Raw genomic sequence first — 18366 nt, 5'->3', positions numbered from 1 at the left:
GATATTACCTTCTGTGGGATTCATGAGGAAAATATAGCCCAGACTATCACACAGGAGGGGCTCAAAAGATTCTATGCTGAGAACAAAACTTTGTGGTGATAGAACTTACTCCTCTTTGGATTCCACCAAGCAGCTCTCTGAGTAGAACCTGGTGTATTGTGAAGCTCATTTATAGAGCACGAAAGCCCTGGTGAAACATGAGGCTTCTGAGCTGCTGGTGGAATGAAATCCACCCTGTCTGCTTTTGTGCTGAGGCTTCATTGCCCACCTCTGTTCCCTGCCGGTGACTGAGGCCGGCAGCAGTGACAAGGCAAACTCATTTCTGGTGGACACAGGGCTCCTTGAGGCTTGAGCTGGAGAACTCAGTGGCTAAACTCCCTTCCCTTTCTTTCCTTCACTCCTTCCTTCCTTTCTTTCCCTCCTTCCTTCCCTCCTCCCCTCTCTCGCCCCTTCCTTCCCCTTCTTATTTTCCTTCTTCCCTCCCTCCCTTCCTTCTTTCCCTCATTGCCTCCCTCCCTCTTTTCCTCCTTTCCTCCCTTCCTCTCTTCTTGTCACCTTCTATTCTTTCCTTCTCTGGGGGGCAGACCTGCAGGAATTGATGGCTCTCTCCGTCCCTCTGGTTCCCTCCCATTTTTCCTCTCAGATGCTGCTCTGATTTGATATCTTGCACAGACTGCTACTCCATCTTTGTGTCTGCTTCTCGGGGGTCCAGAGTGAGCCAGCGTGCCTGACTTCACTGCAAGGAAACACATGTGTACTCGGACTGTTGCTTGTCTGTCTCTGGGACGCGGCAGAGTAGCAGGCACACAGCTGGAGCACCCTGCAGCTGAGACCTGCGTCTCCCTACCTAGCCTTACTAGCCGTATGACTTGGGGCAAATTACTGTCCCCCTGGGGCCATCAGCTTCTGCATTTGTAAAATGGGATAAAAATTCCTAACTCACTCAGTTACTGAGACAAGTACATTAGTCAACACTCACCTTAAAGAAATGAGGGTAATAACAGGCTTTTAGTAGCCCGACACCAAACGCTGCCTTCCTCCTGATGGCCTTGCAGCCTTAAAGTTCAGTTTCTGACCAAAGCCAAAAGCCAGGCCCTAGAGTCTATGGTCTTCAAGAGGTTGCCCCACCTGGAGATCCAGACTTAGGGAATGCTTGAGGTCAGCTAGCTAACAGCCTTACCGTGCACTACTTGGTCCTCATGAGGGGCCTCAAGGCCTAGAAAATGTAACCTAGTTTCCCTCATGACAGGGGGCAAGATGTAGCAAAGCTGGGCCGCTAATGCAGGCTTGAACGCAGACCTCCCTAATCACGGGTCTTGTCATATACAATTCAACAAATAGGACCATCTACGGCAGTGGTTCTCAACCTTCCTGATGCTGCGGCCCTTTAATACAGTTCCTGTGGGTCGTGACCCCACAGGTTGAGAACCACTGGTCTACGGGATTTGCACAGAGGTTTTCTAAACGATTTTTTTGATTTCATCAAAGTATAAGACTTTAATATAATGATGTGAACTCCAAATCAAGAACCAGATCATTTACTGGCCTGTATAACTTTCATGTTCCTATGTAGGGAGTTATCTAAGTTCTCTGGGTTACCAACTCCCCTTCTCCTTGTTAGGGGAGAAAGGAAAGGTGTCAGACAGTGTGTGGAATATTTTCTGTAGAATACTTTCATGATTACCTCCTCTTGAAAACAGAGACCGAAGTCAACATTAGCCTTTTTGTAGAGTGGGGCATGAGCATGACGTTTGCTTATACTGTACAGTAAATCAAAATATGTTTCATATTGATCAATAAGGTCTTGCTAGAAGAATGTTTTCATTTACTAAAAATTATTTCCCAAAGTGAGAATAGTGAAGGTCAATTATTATGGTATCATCAGAGGCTAAATTGTGCCCCCCATTCACATAATGGTGTCCTAACTCCAGGTCTCTAAGAATGTGACTGTATTTAGAGATGGCATCTTTCAGGAGGTGATTAGGTTGAAATGAAGTCTTCAGTGTGAGTTCTACTCCAGTACGACTGGTTTCCTTTCAAAAGGGGAAAATTTGGACACAGGTGCCAAGAAGAAAGACTATGTAAGGACATGGGGAGAAGACAGCCATGTACAAGCCCAGGAGAGAGGGCTCAGAGAACCAGCCATCTCTGATGACACCTTTTTTTTTAATTTAAAGTTTTTTATTTATTATTATGATTTTTTCCCCACTGACACCTTGATCTTGGATTTCTAGTCTCCAGAACTATGAAGATGTTTGGGATCCAAGTATGGCCATTCATGCTCTGAGTTACGCATTTCATGTTTCGGTCAGTGACAGACTCTGTGGTTCCATGAGACTGAGGGAGCTGAAAATTCCTATTACCTGGCAACCTGGTATGGTGGTATAACACGTTCCCTTTTCTTCGTTTAGATCTGTTTACATACACAAACATTTACATTGTGTTACTATATTGATATAGCAGCCCACCATAGAGGTTTGTAGCCTAGGCATGGAGCTGTGGACCATGGAACCCAGGCGTGCAGGCTACACCCTGCGGGTTTGTGTAAGTCTGTTCTCGGACATCCAACAACCACAAAACTGCCTACTGATGGGGCTGGAAGTATTAGGGTGGCCATGGAAGCTTTGCACCCTTATCACTAAGGGAGCTTCTGAGCTGAGCCAACCACCCTCACTGAGAACCTCCTGACATCCCTTGTTACCGCTCCCCACTGACCTCTGTTCCCTCCCTGTAAAGGGGACCTTCATTGCTGAGTTGTAAGTTAACATAACCACATCACATCCCTATTAGACACACTGATCAGGAGTGAAGAACGGCCCAGGCAAGAAGCTTCCTCTGCCCTGGGACCAGGGATGAGAAGATGGGGGTGCAGTGGGGTGAGTGGTATGAGTCTCGTCTGTTCTTACGTCCACACACAGTCCTTTCTCTTTTAAGAACCTGCATAAAGAGTACTCAGTTCAGTGGCAATGCACTTAGCCTTGACATTTTAAAATTACTTTTTAAAAGAGATTCTTTCAAACAGATGAATAGTATTGACAGCCAACTAAAAAATAGTAATAATTCCTCTTCTTACCTGTGGCTAACGCGAGAATAAACCAGATAAAATAACTGTCCTTGGAGCTTTCCAGCCAGTGTGTGATTATCATTAACATGACTTTGTGATGGGGTTTTCTCAAGGTCACTCTAGAATTAGTGGCACCGTGGGACCGTGCGCTCATCCATTATATGGGTTAAAATGACTAATTGAGGGTCTGAGTTTAATTATACTCATAAGCAAAGGCACAGTGCAGTTACTTTGATGGGCTTAATAACATTCTTGTGTACACAAAGATAGATGGAAAAATTAGGGCTGTATATTGTTGTCCTTCAGTAGAAGATGCTGAAGTGGGAATAGAATAATAAAAATAAATAAACGACTCAGCGACACTGGGGAATGAGCTGTGGAAGTCAGCAAAGCCGGCCTCATGCACATACTGGCCTGGAGCTGTAGGAATGTAGATGAGAGTTGTACTGAGCTAGCTGCTAGATTTCACTAAAAGGTAAGAGAAAGGGATGAGTGAAGCTTTACCTCCAGTTCTCTCTGAAATGACAATAGTGGCTACGACAGGGATCTTTAGGATACTGATTTGTGATATTTTAATTGGGAAATGCAGTCATGTTTCACAGTAAATCAGAAAGCATTTGCTCTATGTATAGCTGTGGGAGCTGCTTCTCTAAGTGATGTTTATATCACACTCCAGCCTTTGTGTAAGAAACAAGAGTGACTTCTGGCTGTCCACAGTGGCAGGCAAATCCACACAATGTTCACAAAGTGGTTCAAAGTCAGGAGGGAACGGGGAGATTGGCTCATAATTGAGAGCAGAACACACAGAAGCCAGATCCATGCATGGGAAGACCCTCATTTAAAGGCCATCTGGTCAAGAGGTTGGATTTGAACCTTTTTTGGCTAATGCAGCCACACCTGGGCTTGCAGAGCTCAGTCCTACTAGAGGAAATGTCTTCTTTGTGCCTGAGCTGTGGGAGGTAATAGCTCTCTGCACAGAGAAAAACAACTCTCTATCTGGGTTGTTCTGGTGGGTGGGCTCTATTTGGGGACAGGCAGCATCTTTGCATTTGTTGCCTTGTTTTTGCCCCCATCTTCAGACAGCTCCCTGGTGGCTCCCTAGCTTTGCAGGCCCTCTCTCATTTTCTTATTAGGGTGACCGTTACTATTTTCCTGCATCTACCAGAACTGAGTATCACAAACCAAGTGGCTTAAAACAACATAAATGTATTCTTTCACAGTCCTAGAGGCCAAATCAAGATCAAATCAAGGTGTCAGCAGAGCCATCCTCCCTCCAGAGGCTCTAGAGAAGAATCCTTCCCTGCCCTCTCATTCTGGGGGTACAGGGTCCCTGGTGGCCTCTGACCTGTGACCGCACGGCTCTTGTCTCTGCCTCCACCTTCACATGGCCTCCTCTCCCTGAGTCTCTGTGTGTGCATCCTCTTCTTATAAGAACACCATTCATTGGATTTAAGGTCCACCTTTATCCAGTATGACCTCATCTTAATTAACTAATTATATCTGCAGACTCTATTTCCATATAAGGTTCCAGATGGACATGAATTTTGGAGGGACATTTATTCAACTCACCACATTGACCTCAGCCAACATGAACTTGTCCACAGGTGGACAAGCTTATCGTCACGGGTCAGCCTGTGGTCCATCAATACATGTTTTTGGCTGAAGATGCTGATTACATCATCCAAAGGTTAAGAGAGGAATTGTGTTACACAGGGACGATGAACAATCATGAGTACAGACCCGAATCTCTTTCAGCATCTGCAGCATCTGACTTTGCTGACTTTGATGATATGCATCATCACAAAATGAAGAAAGAAGCCTCACGAATAACCTCACTCATCCTTCTGTCCTGAGCCTTTCTAACATTCTACCGCATTTATATTGGGCCATATTTTTAATGGTTTTATGAGAAGTTAAAGTTTGAATGTGGCAGAATTGGAGCAAAAGGTGGCAGCCAAGAGGAAGAAGCAAAGACAAGAGGAAGAACCAAAGCAGCAGCTTCAGTCTGTCCGGGGTGGGGAAGGAAGAGGCAGAGGTGGAGCCTCCCAGGCGCTGACCACCCGCAGTTCCAACCCCGCCATCCCCACCAGCTGCCACGGCCTGGAGTCCCGGAAACCCATCATCAGTCTTATCGGCTTACACCTCCAACACAATTTAAGAGATTTTTTTTTTTCATCTCTATCCTCTTTCCTCAGTGACAGATACTTCAGGAAAAAATAGATATCTCTGCTTTTTGAAAAATTCCATTTCCTACCCCAAAACGAATTTTAAATGGAAAGGACTAAGGGCATTAACTTTTCATTTTATATTTCATATGTGCTTAAATTTTTGCTATGTCAACATGATATGCTATCTTCCCATGGAGATTTACCACACTGCTTCGAGAAGGCCTTTGTCTCCTCTCCCCAGCATGTACCCCGAGAGTGTGCCTCTTTCTCTAGTCCTAGACCTGGGGGTGGAGGTGAGGCCACCATGGATTTCGGTACACCATCCATTGCCATGCGGGTGGCCCGAGAAAACGGACAGAGCCATTTAGACCACATGAAATTGTGTAAAGCGTGTCAGCTCTTCAGATCCTGGCTCACTTAGGACTATGACTTAGGCATATTTTGCTGACATGCATTTCTCTCCATTAAGCTTTTGAACACTGAAGAGCAACACAATTGGTATGCACGGCCTTAGATTTTTTCTTTTCCTGAAAAATAAAATGTTGATTCCTTAAATAGCAATTGCTTAGATTTTTAACCTCAGCTTCCCATCCTGAAATGACATAAATAAAACTGAGTCTTGTCAGGAACAAAACTCAAGGGGAGGGATTTCTGATGAAGAGAAGGAAAATGTCCTTTTACCTATTGCATGCTCCCTCCCCTGGAGTTGTAAGCACACTGGTTCAGGAAATACTATCCTAGGAGAAGAGTTCTCTTTTCTTGCCATTTTAATTTCTTTATATATTGCTGAAACAATAGCCATAGAAACAAGCCAAAAAACTTCAAATCACCTTAAAGTCATCCATCAAAGAATGGAGGAGTCTCAGTCCTGGACAAACAATGTAACATTATTATCTAGAATATGCCTTTATACATAGTCCCACCTTTTTTTTTTCTTTCCTTTTAGGGACAGTGTCTCATTTTATTGCCCAGGCTAGAGTGCAGTATCACAGTCATGGTTCACTGCAGCTGGCACTTCTTAGGCTCCAGCAATCCTCTGCCTCAGGCTCTAGAATAGCTGGGACTACAGGTGCACACCATGACATATGGCTAGGCTTTCTTATTTTTTATAGAGAAAGGGTTTTGCTACTTGGCCCAGTTCTGGGCTTAAACTTCTGGCCTCAAGTGATCCTTTTGCCTCAGTTGCCCAAAGTGTTGGAATTATAGGCATGAGCCTCTGTGCCTGGCCTAGTATTATCTTCAAACAAAATAAGGCCCCCATAGCTCTGGTTATGTTCATGAAGATTAAAGATGGAGGTGAAGAGAAAGGAGTTCTGCAGGGCTGTTTGCCTAACTGTCCAAACAACCAAATCCCTCCATACTTCAGGCTTTAGGACGGGAGAAATAGAGAGAAAAGACAACTGATTTGAAAGCAAAAGGAATGCTGGCCAAATGGATACCGATCCGTAGATCTCGAGAATCAAATTTAAGGATCCAAGAGAAAGAAGACTGTTGCCCATTCATTCATTGTTGTACTAAGCACAGATGTATTAACAGTCTCCTATCACATAACTTCCCATTTCCTCCCTGTGTGGTACAGTGGGAATGATCTGGGTCTAGAGTCAGGGTGTTGTTTAAGCACTGGCTACATTAATAAACATGAGCTTATTGAAGCTGTAATGCATGTGAGAATAAATAACATTCAGGGTGTCCATAAAGTTCATGTGCAATTTTAAAATAGTCTATTTTTTAATAGACACGAGCTTTATGAAAATTGTACCTGAAGCAGAACTTTCAGGCCCTTGGAAGTTAGGGATTTTATGAAAAGTAACAGTTTAATTTTATTTGAGAAAACCAGTCTCTATTGACAATGTATCCCGAACTGTCCTGAAGTCCTCCCAGAGCTGATGAGGGCATACTGGCCATTCATTCTGGCCATTAATTCTTTCCCACTGCATCTCACAGTGAAGTCCTTTCTGTGTTTAGCCCAATCTCACCGGATCCTTTGAGCACTGTTTTGACCAAATCTGGCTGAGTTAGTCACTCCTTCCTCAATTTTCTCTTCTGCACTGCCCTGATCTTATAATAACACGAGAATGTCGCTTGGAGATTACGCAGGGCTAATTGTATGGGTGTCATTTCTTTCACTATGTTACAAGTCTCTGAAGGGTGGAGGCTGCTCTGTCCATTTCCACCTTTTTGGGCCCTCCCTCCCATACAGCAGGTGCTCAGTGAATGATCATGGGATGAAACTTCTGGAAGGCAGGAACAGCATAGGAAGAATTTCTTTAGGGTGGATAAAGAGCTAGACTCTGCGGGAAAACCAAGAATGCAAATATACTCACGCATTAAAATATAAAGTCTCCTATCGTAAAATAGACATCTGTGACTATTTTGATATGTTGCCAACATTGTTTCTCAGTAAACTGCGAACAATAGTAAAAATTCCTCGAACACGGTCATCTCAGAGTCTTTGATAAATTCATGTCAGCCCTTCCCAGGGCCGTTTTCTTTCTCTCCTAGGCCAACTTGTTCAACACAATGAATGAGTCATAAACAGACTCAAAGAAGGGAGTAGAAATCATATTTCTGTTCGTAGGAATATAAAAGTTTAATGAATTAAGAGAAAAAGTTTCAGTATATATTAATGGGTTTTGCTTTGTTGCTCACATGATATATTCAGAAAAGCATGACGTCACTAAACTGGGCTGCAATCTGGCTAAAGAAACCCAAATTAGCTATTAAAAACTCCTTCTAAACCAAATGTCTCCTTTTTTTTTTTTTTTTCCCCTAAGATGTGGTCACTCCTTGCCAGATGAAGATACTGCAAGGGTCAAGTTTCTGGATGAATTGATAAAGAAAATCCTACCTGCCCTAACTGTGCTCTGGGTCCCATTTAGACTCTAACTCAGCCAGAGGACAAGCAGAGGGAGCCGTGAACCTACCTGGTCTACCTTCTCTGTCTACTTTCTTATACAAGGATCTTGGGTATATGTGTATGTTCATGGTGGTGGTGGCCTACACCCTTTCAAACATCATGAAGACGTAATTATGCTACTGTGTTAATTCAGAAAGGATTTTAACTGACAGCCAACCAGGTCTGAACTTGTACACTTGAATTTGGGCACTTTCTTCTACCTCTTCACTAGGCATGATGACACTCTTTACAAACGGAGGACGCTAGGACTGGAAAAAACACTTTTAGTAGTTGCAAATAACTTACATAGAAGTAAGGGGTAAAAAATGCCTACAGTTTCAGCTTTGCAAGAGTCATATTTCTTCTGGTGGGATGAAGGTTTCTAAAGGATAACAGGATTTATGAGGTTATAAAACAAATGACTCAGTAGGGAGCTTTGGAGAATTGTACATTTGTCTCACAGAAGAGCCTCGCCCACGAAATCATGTCAAAAGTTCATTATTTCATGACCTGAAGGAAAAGCAAAACTGTCAGAGGATTCCCATACCTGCCCATGAAGGGGTGTGGACATGTAGGGAGGCAGGCTCTTACCTGCTGTGTGCACACACGTTCACACAAACATACACGCCCCCTCTGGACTGAAGGCTGAGTGCATTGTTATAAATATTTATAAGACGATTATTATTTATGTTACCAGGGTGATTTTGTTCCTTCTCAGGAGAGGCTGGGTTTTATACCTAGAAATTGATCAAGTGTGGGACAAATGGCAGCTTTGAGCCAGTCTAGATAAGGCAGTCCTGTACACTTTACTTTCAAAATATAGATTATTTGACTAGGTGCTTTAAATCACCCTTTTGCCCCCATTCCATCATTAACTTCATTCAAGAGAGATTTCCAACTTTGGTACAAACTATGAAACACCCTTGGGAGCACAGTTTCTAGAGTTGAGAAGAATTACACCTTGATTATTACTTTCCTTCCTAAGAGCAAACACTTAAACAAGACATAAAGTTGATTCTAAGAAATCTAAATAGATTCCTGGGGGATGATTTTTGTAAAAATGAGAGAATTACAACACATTTGCTACTTTTCTGATTTTTAAAAAATCATTAATTATAACAGGTCATATTAAAGAGCTTTTAAAAATAATTTTAAGTTCTTACAGTCACATGGAGAATTAAAAAGAATAAAAATAGCTATTAACTATATCCCTGTGTATCTATCAGAGACTGTCCCCAATCAATCAGCCTCTGTGGATAGTCTGTATGCATGGTACAATATACTGTGAAATTGCCAAGAAGTATCGCTTTTTAGCAAAAAGAAAATGATTTATTTTTGGTTGAAATGCAGATGTTTACTTTTGCCCTGGACCAAGAAATCACTGGTCAAACGCTGGGTAGGTACAGGGAAGTGGAAAACGCTTATACCTCTTGAGTACCTATTTAGAAATGTTCTTATCAGCATCTTATACTCCCTCACCATGTCAACATTCATCTTGCAAAAGAAACTGATCCTCAGTAAAACAGAAATTACAGTCTTGGCAAGAGACAATGTCTGTCCAGGGCAAGACGCAGGAGGCAGCGCTCCTGACAGGACTGACCTTAGGCACCCAGTGGCGTTACGCAGCACCTGTGATGAATGCAGCTGTATTTTCCGATCGTCCTGAAGAGGTGAATTTTCCCAGCCTGAGTGGGGGATAATCACCGCATTGGTCAATACCGCGAGGGCATCCTGGATGATTGGCATTTTGAGTGCATCACATGACGAGAGGTTCCAAAGGACTCCTGCGGGAGACACACAGAGAGAGCTTGGGTACCTATGGTTTTTTCCTCATTTCAAAACCGTTTTCTCTGTTTAAGTTAACAGCATTGGCAGGAAAAATTAAGATGGTGTGGACACCCACCACAGAGCAGTCTTTTTCAACCCTTTTTTAATCTCACGGCACACTTGAACCTATAGTTAAATTTCCATGGCATGCTTAAATTAGGTTGATCAAAAATAAGAGTTAAAGAAAAGAATATACTTACTGTGCTTTGAACTTCTTTCAAAAATAATTTAATTAATGATCTTTAAAAATTTTCACAGCATGCCAGTTGAAAATCACGGCCCTAGAGCTTGCCCTGAATTCTGTAATAGAATATCCGTGAGGATATGCAGGGAAAACCTGAGGGGTGAGCAGCGGAACCGAGACATGATCACCTTTAATTCAACTTGGAGACTAACCAAGGTTGAGAGATCTGATTGAATTAAGGCTACCCACAAGGCTTCTGTTCACTAGTAATACAATGGATTCAAGTTCCCAAATGCTAATCAAGACTAAAAAGACGTGAAGTTATTTGAAGTGGACTAGAGAGCACCTTTGTTTTCTCCAAGGCCTCGGTGTGCCCCTATAGTCTGTCTGATTCATTTAGCTTCCGTATATAACCAGACACCAACTGGTGTATGGGAGTAGACAGCACGCTTACAAGGACAGTTACTGATTATCACATTAAAAGGGAATGCTGAGAACAGGACAATCTCCTGGCAAGTCTGGAGACGTTTTGTGACTTAGGGGCAATACCCCACATAACTCAGTGTTCCAGAATGAGATAAGATCGGTCACTCACTAGTAAGCATGAGTTAAACACTGATGCTTAGTACTTCTTCATGGGGGTTGTGGGGAAAGAACGTGTGAGGAAAGAGCAGGTGGCGATCCTTACGCATGCAGCCCTCCTATGTCATTAACTCTCCATACGTGTTGTGTATAACCTTAATAAACAGCCACTGAGGAGGGGGCTCAGGGCTACCCTGCACTTAACGTTAGCCCACCTCCCGCAAGCTTATACTTCTAATCTATGTCACACCTGGTTCCTTCCTGCGACTACCAAGACCAGGGCCATAGGGGTCATGACAAACTGGTGGGACCTTATGAGCATCCAGCATTGGGCCAGATGACAATTGGCTCAACAAGCAATAGAAACTTATTGCCATTTGTGACCGTTTTATCAGCTATTCTTTGAAGCCAGTGTTCTCTGAGGGCCAACAGAATGTTCCTCTTAAATAGTGACAAAGGCAGCAGCAGGAGTAGAGGGTATGTTTGCAAATGGATGGTTGGAGGGTAACAATGATTAACACAGGCAGGGAAAAGCAAAAGGTTAAGGATAGACAATGTTTTAGGCTTTTAAATATATTTAAAAATGAGACTAATCTTAGAAAAGGTCATAAGCATTGCATATATTAATATAAAATCATTTGAAAATGCTTTTAAAATAATTTTTCTATTTTTTCATTTAGAACAGCATGCATAAAGAAAAAATAAACAAAGAATAATATTCTGTTTTCCTCTGAAAGAAAGCCTGTATGCTCCCTCAACCCAAACCAGCGCCATCATTGCAAATATTAGAAATAAAATACTGTGGTTGTCTTTAGAAAGAGGACTTCTGGCTTTTTTGGTTTAATAAGCTTTCAATGTATTTTAATGAGATGAATGTTGTCTCATCTACTGTGTTATGAATACATCTAACACATTTATTTCTAAATTTGTTTTATGAGTTCCTTGCCTTGCACATGTTAAACTACCCAAGGGCATGAATAATACCAATATGACTGTTAATAACTAAATAAGTGACTATAAAAATAAAGATACCATAAAGTTCTATAAAAATGTGACTACAGAGACAAATTCTTTCAACTGTCTTTAGAAATCACATTTACTAGGAATTTTATTCAAGTGGATGCAAAGGAAACAGAATGTTTTTTTTGTGTCTAGTTTGTATAAATCAATCCTTTCATGCAGAGGGTTAATAACTTGAGGGCAAATCTGGCCTGCCTATTTTCGTAAATACAGTTTTATTAGAACAAAGCTATGAATGTTCATGTACATATTTTCTATGTCTCTGTTTGTCCTACAAAGGAGGAGTTGGGTATTTGTGGCAGAGACTGTATAGTCCACAAAGCCTAAAGAATTTAGTAACAATTTTGCCCAACCTTGCTACAGCACATCAGCTACCTTTTATACATGTTTGTATTGCCTTTAGTATCCTAAACTGGCTATTTGGAAGCTGGCCAATGGTACACAGAAGGTGCTCCGAATATATTCTTAAATGGAATGGTATGAAATACTAATATATATGTTGCTTTAAGGGTCTCACGGAAAAGCGATGTCGTGGAGAATAAGCACGCTTATTGAAATTGTGTTTTAAATAAAGGTGACCATCTGCTCGCTCAGGCAAAATGGCAAGCTTCTTTATTTGCAGTTGGTTTATATAGGGAATTTTGTACATGAGCACAATACAGCAATGACCTCATTGATCCATTTAAACATCATGTGACTACCTCGTGATTAGCTTCCAATAATCCACTCAACATACACCTTTTGACATAACTCTATCAACATAACCAAATTTAACATAACTTAATGGGGAACATGTTGTTAGTCATTACTTCTTTGTTCTTATCTGATGAAGCCTGAGGTGATGGAGGAACAAGGTAGATTGAATATCTGCCCTTGTTGACCTTGCTGTTTGGAGGCTGTTACTTTGGATCTTTAAACAAGGCATAAAGAAACTTGTTGGGCATACAGGAATTTGTGTGCAAACCTCTGCTCCCATGTAGGCCTTAAGTCAGGGGGTTTTTGCTGGAGACTTTTAAGGAATTCTCAGGCTGGACTTCTCAAAAGCCTTTCAGAAGCCCCCAAGTTTCATCTGTGCCATTAGATACCTGTATGCATTGGGTAAATTGCTCTTCTCTTGAGGTCCCCTAGCACATTTCCATTCCCAGACCTGTCAGCAAGCAACCTTTGTCACTTACCACAGATCAGGAAAGGTTACTGATGGGTATCTGGTCAGTTTTCCAAAGGGCTTTTTCATTGGCCTTCTAAAGTCAACCTTAATTCCTTAACGCAGTCTGGAAATGCTATTCCAGCCAAAGCCTTGGTCAAGTTAGGCCACAACCAACCTGGCCATATGGGATTCTGCCTCAGTTTCTCACAAGCATGCCTGCACAAAGTCTTTTCACTACTCTCTCTCAAATGGCTTTTTTGGCCAGAGGCATTTAGGCATTTCACCTATATATATGTATTTTTGAATCAGGCCCAGGTGAGGCTCAAACCTGCAGCCCCTTGTGTGTGAGACTGGTACACTAACCATTAACTTACGGCAGCCAATACGAAATACTAAGAATATCAACATATACTTTTGCTTTGTTTTAAATAAGATGCAAAGTTGTTAGTCATCCATTAAGAAATGCTTTACTTGGACTGCCTGAGCTCATGAGTTCAAGACCAGCCTGAGCAAGAGTGAGACCCTGTCTCTAAAAATAGCTATGCTTTGTGGGTCAGCACATTAGTCCCAGCTACTTGAGAGGTGGAGGCAAGAGGATCTCTTGACCCAAGCATTTGAGGTTGCTGTGAGCTATGATGCCATAGCACTCTACTGAGGGTGACAAGTAAGACTCTCTCTAAAAAAAGAAAAAAAGCTTTACTAAATTTTGTCAATCAAAATCATTACTTCACTCACCTGCCATTTTGAAAAAAACTGTTACCTTTTTATAGTAAAATAATTGATTTTTCAATTTACAAATGCACTTTAAAAAGAAACTAGTTTATATCTTAGTATATGAAGATGACTTTGAAGAATATCATATTAAGGAAGTAAGGTTAACGAAAAATAAATACCCGTTTCTATAAAAAATAAGATCATATTGAAGCATTTATGTCTCTTCTCCTAAGTGTACAATGCAACAATACAGAAGCAAAACATGAAGTTTTCATTCCCCAATTCCGATTTGAAAATACAAGTACTTGAAAACAGAGGGTAATATGTTTTTCCACACAATACATTTCCTCTAAAATCTAAATAGCAAAAGAGCAACTTTTGTATGTTTACAAGCAATGAATTTAAAAGAAACTACAGGCTTTCTCTGAGAATAAAGCCAGTTTTATCGTCTCCTAAGAAGCCAAAAGAGATAGAGAAGGAAAGGAGGGGCATCAAAGTAAAACTAAGACCTAAAGCCTGAGAGTAAGAAAGAGGACGCCAAAGAAGATGCAACCCGAGACGTCTCCTACCAGGATGTTCTATCTACTTCATCTTTCTTGTTGATTTGTTAATTAGTGTAACCTAATTCAGAATCTTGCAGGGACAGAAGTTCACTTTCATTCCACCTGTCCAGCCCAGCTCCATCTGAGAGTCACAATCCAGTGAACTTATCACAGGGCTTGAGATCTATCTCTATACCTTCTATCTTAATTTATGGCCACAAGCCATAAATGCTTCCTGAACTTCTCAGAGCTACAGTGAATCTGTACCAGGAACAACTTTATCACCTCTGGATGACAACTTGGCAAAGCAGATGTAATGTGGCAGAACTTTTTAGGAGGGTGAATTTAGCAAATCAGTTGTAGGGAATTCTCAAAATTTTGAGTATGGGTTACATCATCTGGACACAGAGACAGGCTTGGGTGTAGAAGCAGCAGTTTCTGGGTAAAACTGAGGAAAAGGTTGACATGTCCAGCAGGTGTCAAAAATGAGAAATAGCTGGGAACTCCACATCTGTCCTGCTCCACACACACAAACACAACCAATTAGTCTTGGCTGAAGGGAAAGACAGTGGTGGAGAAAATTGGAACTATCTAGGTGTGCTCCCTAAACAAATGAAGAATAGGTGTTTTGCTTAAATTTCTCTTCACTCCTCCCTCCCTTTCTTCCATGGTGGTTTAAGACATGCCCACAAATTCCTTGACATTTCCTACAAATGACGGAACCTAAGCCTTATCCCTGTGAGTGAGGATTGGGATATGGTGGAAGTGACGTCGGTGACTTGAGTCTAGGTCATAAAATAGATATTGTGGCTTCCTCTAAGATCTTTTTCCTGGATTATTCATTTGAGGAGAATATAATTTTTCATGCCCTGAAGATTCTCAAGGAGACCAATGAAGGGTCCACCATGGCAAAGAACTGAGACCTTCAGCCAACTGAGAGTGCCATTTGGGAAGTGGATCCTCCAGCCCCAATTGAGCCCTCAGATGACTGGAAACTCAAGAGAAACCCTGATCCAGGGTTCCTGACACTTAACACTGTGAGATGAATGTTTGTTGTTTTAAGCTGCTAGATTTTGGAGTAATTTGTTGTGTAAAACATATACCTTTTTAAAAAGATGGTATACCTTACCTTTCTCTCAATGTCCTACTCTTTTTGTTCCTTTTCTCCTGGTCTTTCCTTTCCCTTTCTACTGAATACAATGCGTAAATTTACATTTTTTCTATCTTTATTTTCTAGAACACTTTCCCCCAGTTACGCAGCTCTTAACCCCCATTTCCATTTGTTCTCTTGTTCTTTCCCAATTCTATAGTTACAGTACACAAGATATAAGAAGGATGGTCCAGATAAACTTTTTAACTACACTGAAAATGCATTTTAAGTGACAAATGTTTCATTTGAAAAACTGTATCATATCTGCAACTTAGTAAGTGGCCAAACATTTTGTTTAATTTGGAATAATGATGCTTCCAATTGCTGCTCCGATAAATCACTACACAGTAGCTTCAAGAAGCACAGATTTATTCTCTCGCAGTTCTGGAGGTCTGGGGTCTACCGTGGGCTGGCAGGGCTGCGTTCCTTCCGGGAGCTCTCAGGCAGAACGTGTCTCCTTGTCTTCTCAGGCTTCTGGAGACTGCCTGCATTCCTTGGTGTGTGGTTTCAGATTCCTCCAGCCTTGACCTCTATTGCCACATCTTTCCTCTGACTCTGATCCTCCTGTCTCTTTCTCAGAAGGACACTGTGATCACATTGCATCCACGTGGATAATCCAGGATAATCAATTCACTTCAAAATCCCTAACTTAGGCACACCTGTAAAGTCCCTTTCACCAGGGGCAACATTCACAGGCCCTGGAAATTAGGATATGGTCATCTCTGAGGCGGAGCATTATCCAGACTACCCACAAATCCCCTCAAAAATGTTCTGTTATGCTTAAAATAAAGTTAAACTTCTTATGGTAGCTTCATGATCAAGCGTTTTTTTAATTCTCTAAACTCTTCTTGAATCAGAGCCACCCACTCATTTCTCCACCCCATATACACTGAGGACCTACTATACGCTTGGTTCTATTTGATGCAAAGCAGAGATATCAGTGAACGAAACCCCTGTGCTCATGGGCTGTGTAAAACCAGAGCTCAGTTGCTATGTTCCAGCGATTGTGGCCATTTATTTTCCTAGACCATACAAGCTTGTTTGTGCCAGCGGTCTCCTGGACTTGCAACTGCCTCATTTTGGAACACGCTTCCCTAGACCTTTCTGTGGCTAACCATTCCTGCATTCACATGTCACCATAACTGTGTTAAACTCGGAGACTTGTATGGATCAGTCTAAACTACCTTACTGGACACTTGTGTCAGATCTCCTATTTTAATTTTCAGCAGAAAACTTATCACTAACTCATTCTGTCATCTGCTCAGTGTACTCCTCACCACAGGGTCCCCAGCCATGAAATGAAAGCAGGCAGTTATCTGATTATTCATTGTGTGCAGAACACACATAGCAAAGAACACTCAGGACTCAATATGCTCTGATACACATGAGGTGTTCCCTACATAGGCACTAAATAAAAATAAGAGTTAACGACTGGATGGTATGACCCTGATAGGATGCCGTGTACTCCAGGCATCAAACACTCTTCAGTATAGTGCTAGCAAAACAATGGGATGACTTAACAAAATAAAATAGCACATGCAAGATGTAATTTGACAAATAATAAATCCAAACGAGAATATAAAAGTGTTATTTAAATTGGGTTATGTACTTAGAATCTACAGAAATTCTACTTTCAGCCAGCAGAGAAAAATTTTATATCACTGAAAAACATTAATCAGTTGTGCATTAGACATCTTATCGCTGGTGCTTCATTTGGGAAGTTTCCTTATGTGAACTCCCTGGTAATTCTAAATGAGCCAAGCTAATACTAAAATTTAAATTCATGGAAAAACCATGAAGCAGATTGAATTCACACTGGTATACAGAATTCAAAACAAGTTATCACCCTCATTCTTCTCTGAAGGTAGCACAAAAGTAGTTTAGTATTTTGGTTGATGGTCACTAGTAAATTATAATTTACCTGATGAAAATACACTAATTTCTTTCAGAATATAATCTATAGTATACCTAAAATAGTTTTATAGCAGTGTTCCTTTAATTATATTCATAAATAGCTTTCCCTTATCAGTATAAAATTATTGCTGTTCCAAGTATAATTCTGATAGTAGGTTTATTTGAGATGATGACATTTCAAATATATTTTGTACTGCTTATGTACACTAAATATATTTGAAACGTAGTTTATTTTTATTTCAGGCACAGGATGGCTCTTTTCCTTGACATTATCCATATTCATGAGCAGTGAATGGATTTATTAAAATTTCTTTAATAAAGTCTTAATTACTTTCATTTTATCTTTTACTTTGTTTCAATAGAGGGTAATTGTGGATCTTTTCCCTGAAAGGGAAGAAGACTATCTTGGGAAAAAAAAAAAAAAACAACAAATGAACAAAAGACATATTTTAATGAAAGCACATTTTAAATGGTGTTAACACCAATCACTGCCTTGTGGCTTGGCCAGACTTGACTAGACCCCTCCTGGTTTGCTTTTCAGTCATTACACCTAAAACTCAGTCGTTCCACATGGGTAAGACTCAGATCAAAACCCAAAGGATTGCTGGGATTAATTCATTAGGAACAAATGTTTTTTAAAAATGTCTTAAAGATTAATCAGTGAATTAAAAATTAACTTAACGCATTTATGAGTATTTATTTTAATTTTAGAGTGAATATTTGTATACCTGGAGAAAGGGATAGGAGATGGGAGTAGAACTGGTGAAAAAATATTCATCTTATAAAAATGTCAGAGTTGGGTCTAGGTGAGGGTGGGGACAGGAGGGAGAAGGAGAGGTACCCACTGTTACTGTCTCCACTCCCACCCCTTCATACCTGGAGTGTCTGGGTGGGTAGAGAGCAGCTAATTAAAATATAGAGGCCCAGGATGCACTGAACTGCCTTTGTGTTGTGTGTGCACCTGCTATACAAATGACCATTTGAGTGTATGCTTCTAATCACCGTCTACGGATATCCAAAAAGCAGTAACCCCTAGTCATGGCCATGAACTGAGATAACCTCCAGAGTCCTTCCAAATGGAAAGGATTCACATGCCACATTCACTTAATGCTTCTAAAAATAAAGTGTTTATTCGTGAGTCTAAGTTAAAGTTTACCA

General features: G+C 41.1%; 1 protein-coding gene across 6 annotated transcripts in view; it reads right to left on the bottom strand.

The window, feature by feature from the left end:
- Positions 1-18366, bottom strand: part of CTNND2 (catenin delta 2) — an 889124-nt gene that overhangs the window by 172285 nt on the left and 698473 nt on the right. For all 6 annotated transcript variants that reach the window (XM_003789546.2, XM_012805017.1, XM_012805013.1 and 3 more), the window contains one exon: positions 9729-9912. In XM_003789546.2, the coding sequence (XP_003789594.1) occupies positions 9729-9912 (184 nt within the window). The remainder of the gene's footprint in view (positions 1-9728; positions 9913-18366) is intronic.

Source organism: Otolemur garnettii, unplaced genomic scaffold (genome assembly GCF_000181295.1).
Source record: "Otolemur garnettii isolate 467f Iridium unplaced genomic scaffold, OtoGar3 scaffold00033, whole genome shotgun sequence".
NCBI lineage: Eukaryota > Metazoa > Chordata > Mammalia > Primates > Galagidae > Otolemur > Otolemur garnettii.
The sequence above is the reverse complement of the archived record's forward strand: the minus strand, read 5'-3'. Positions and strand labels throughout refer to the sequence as shown.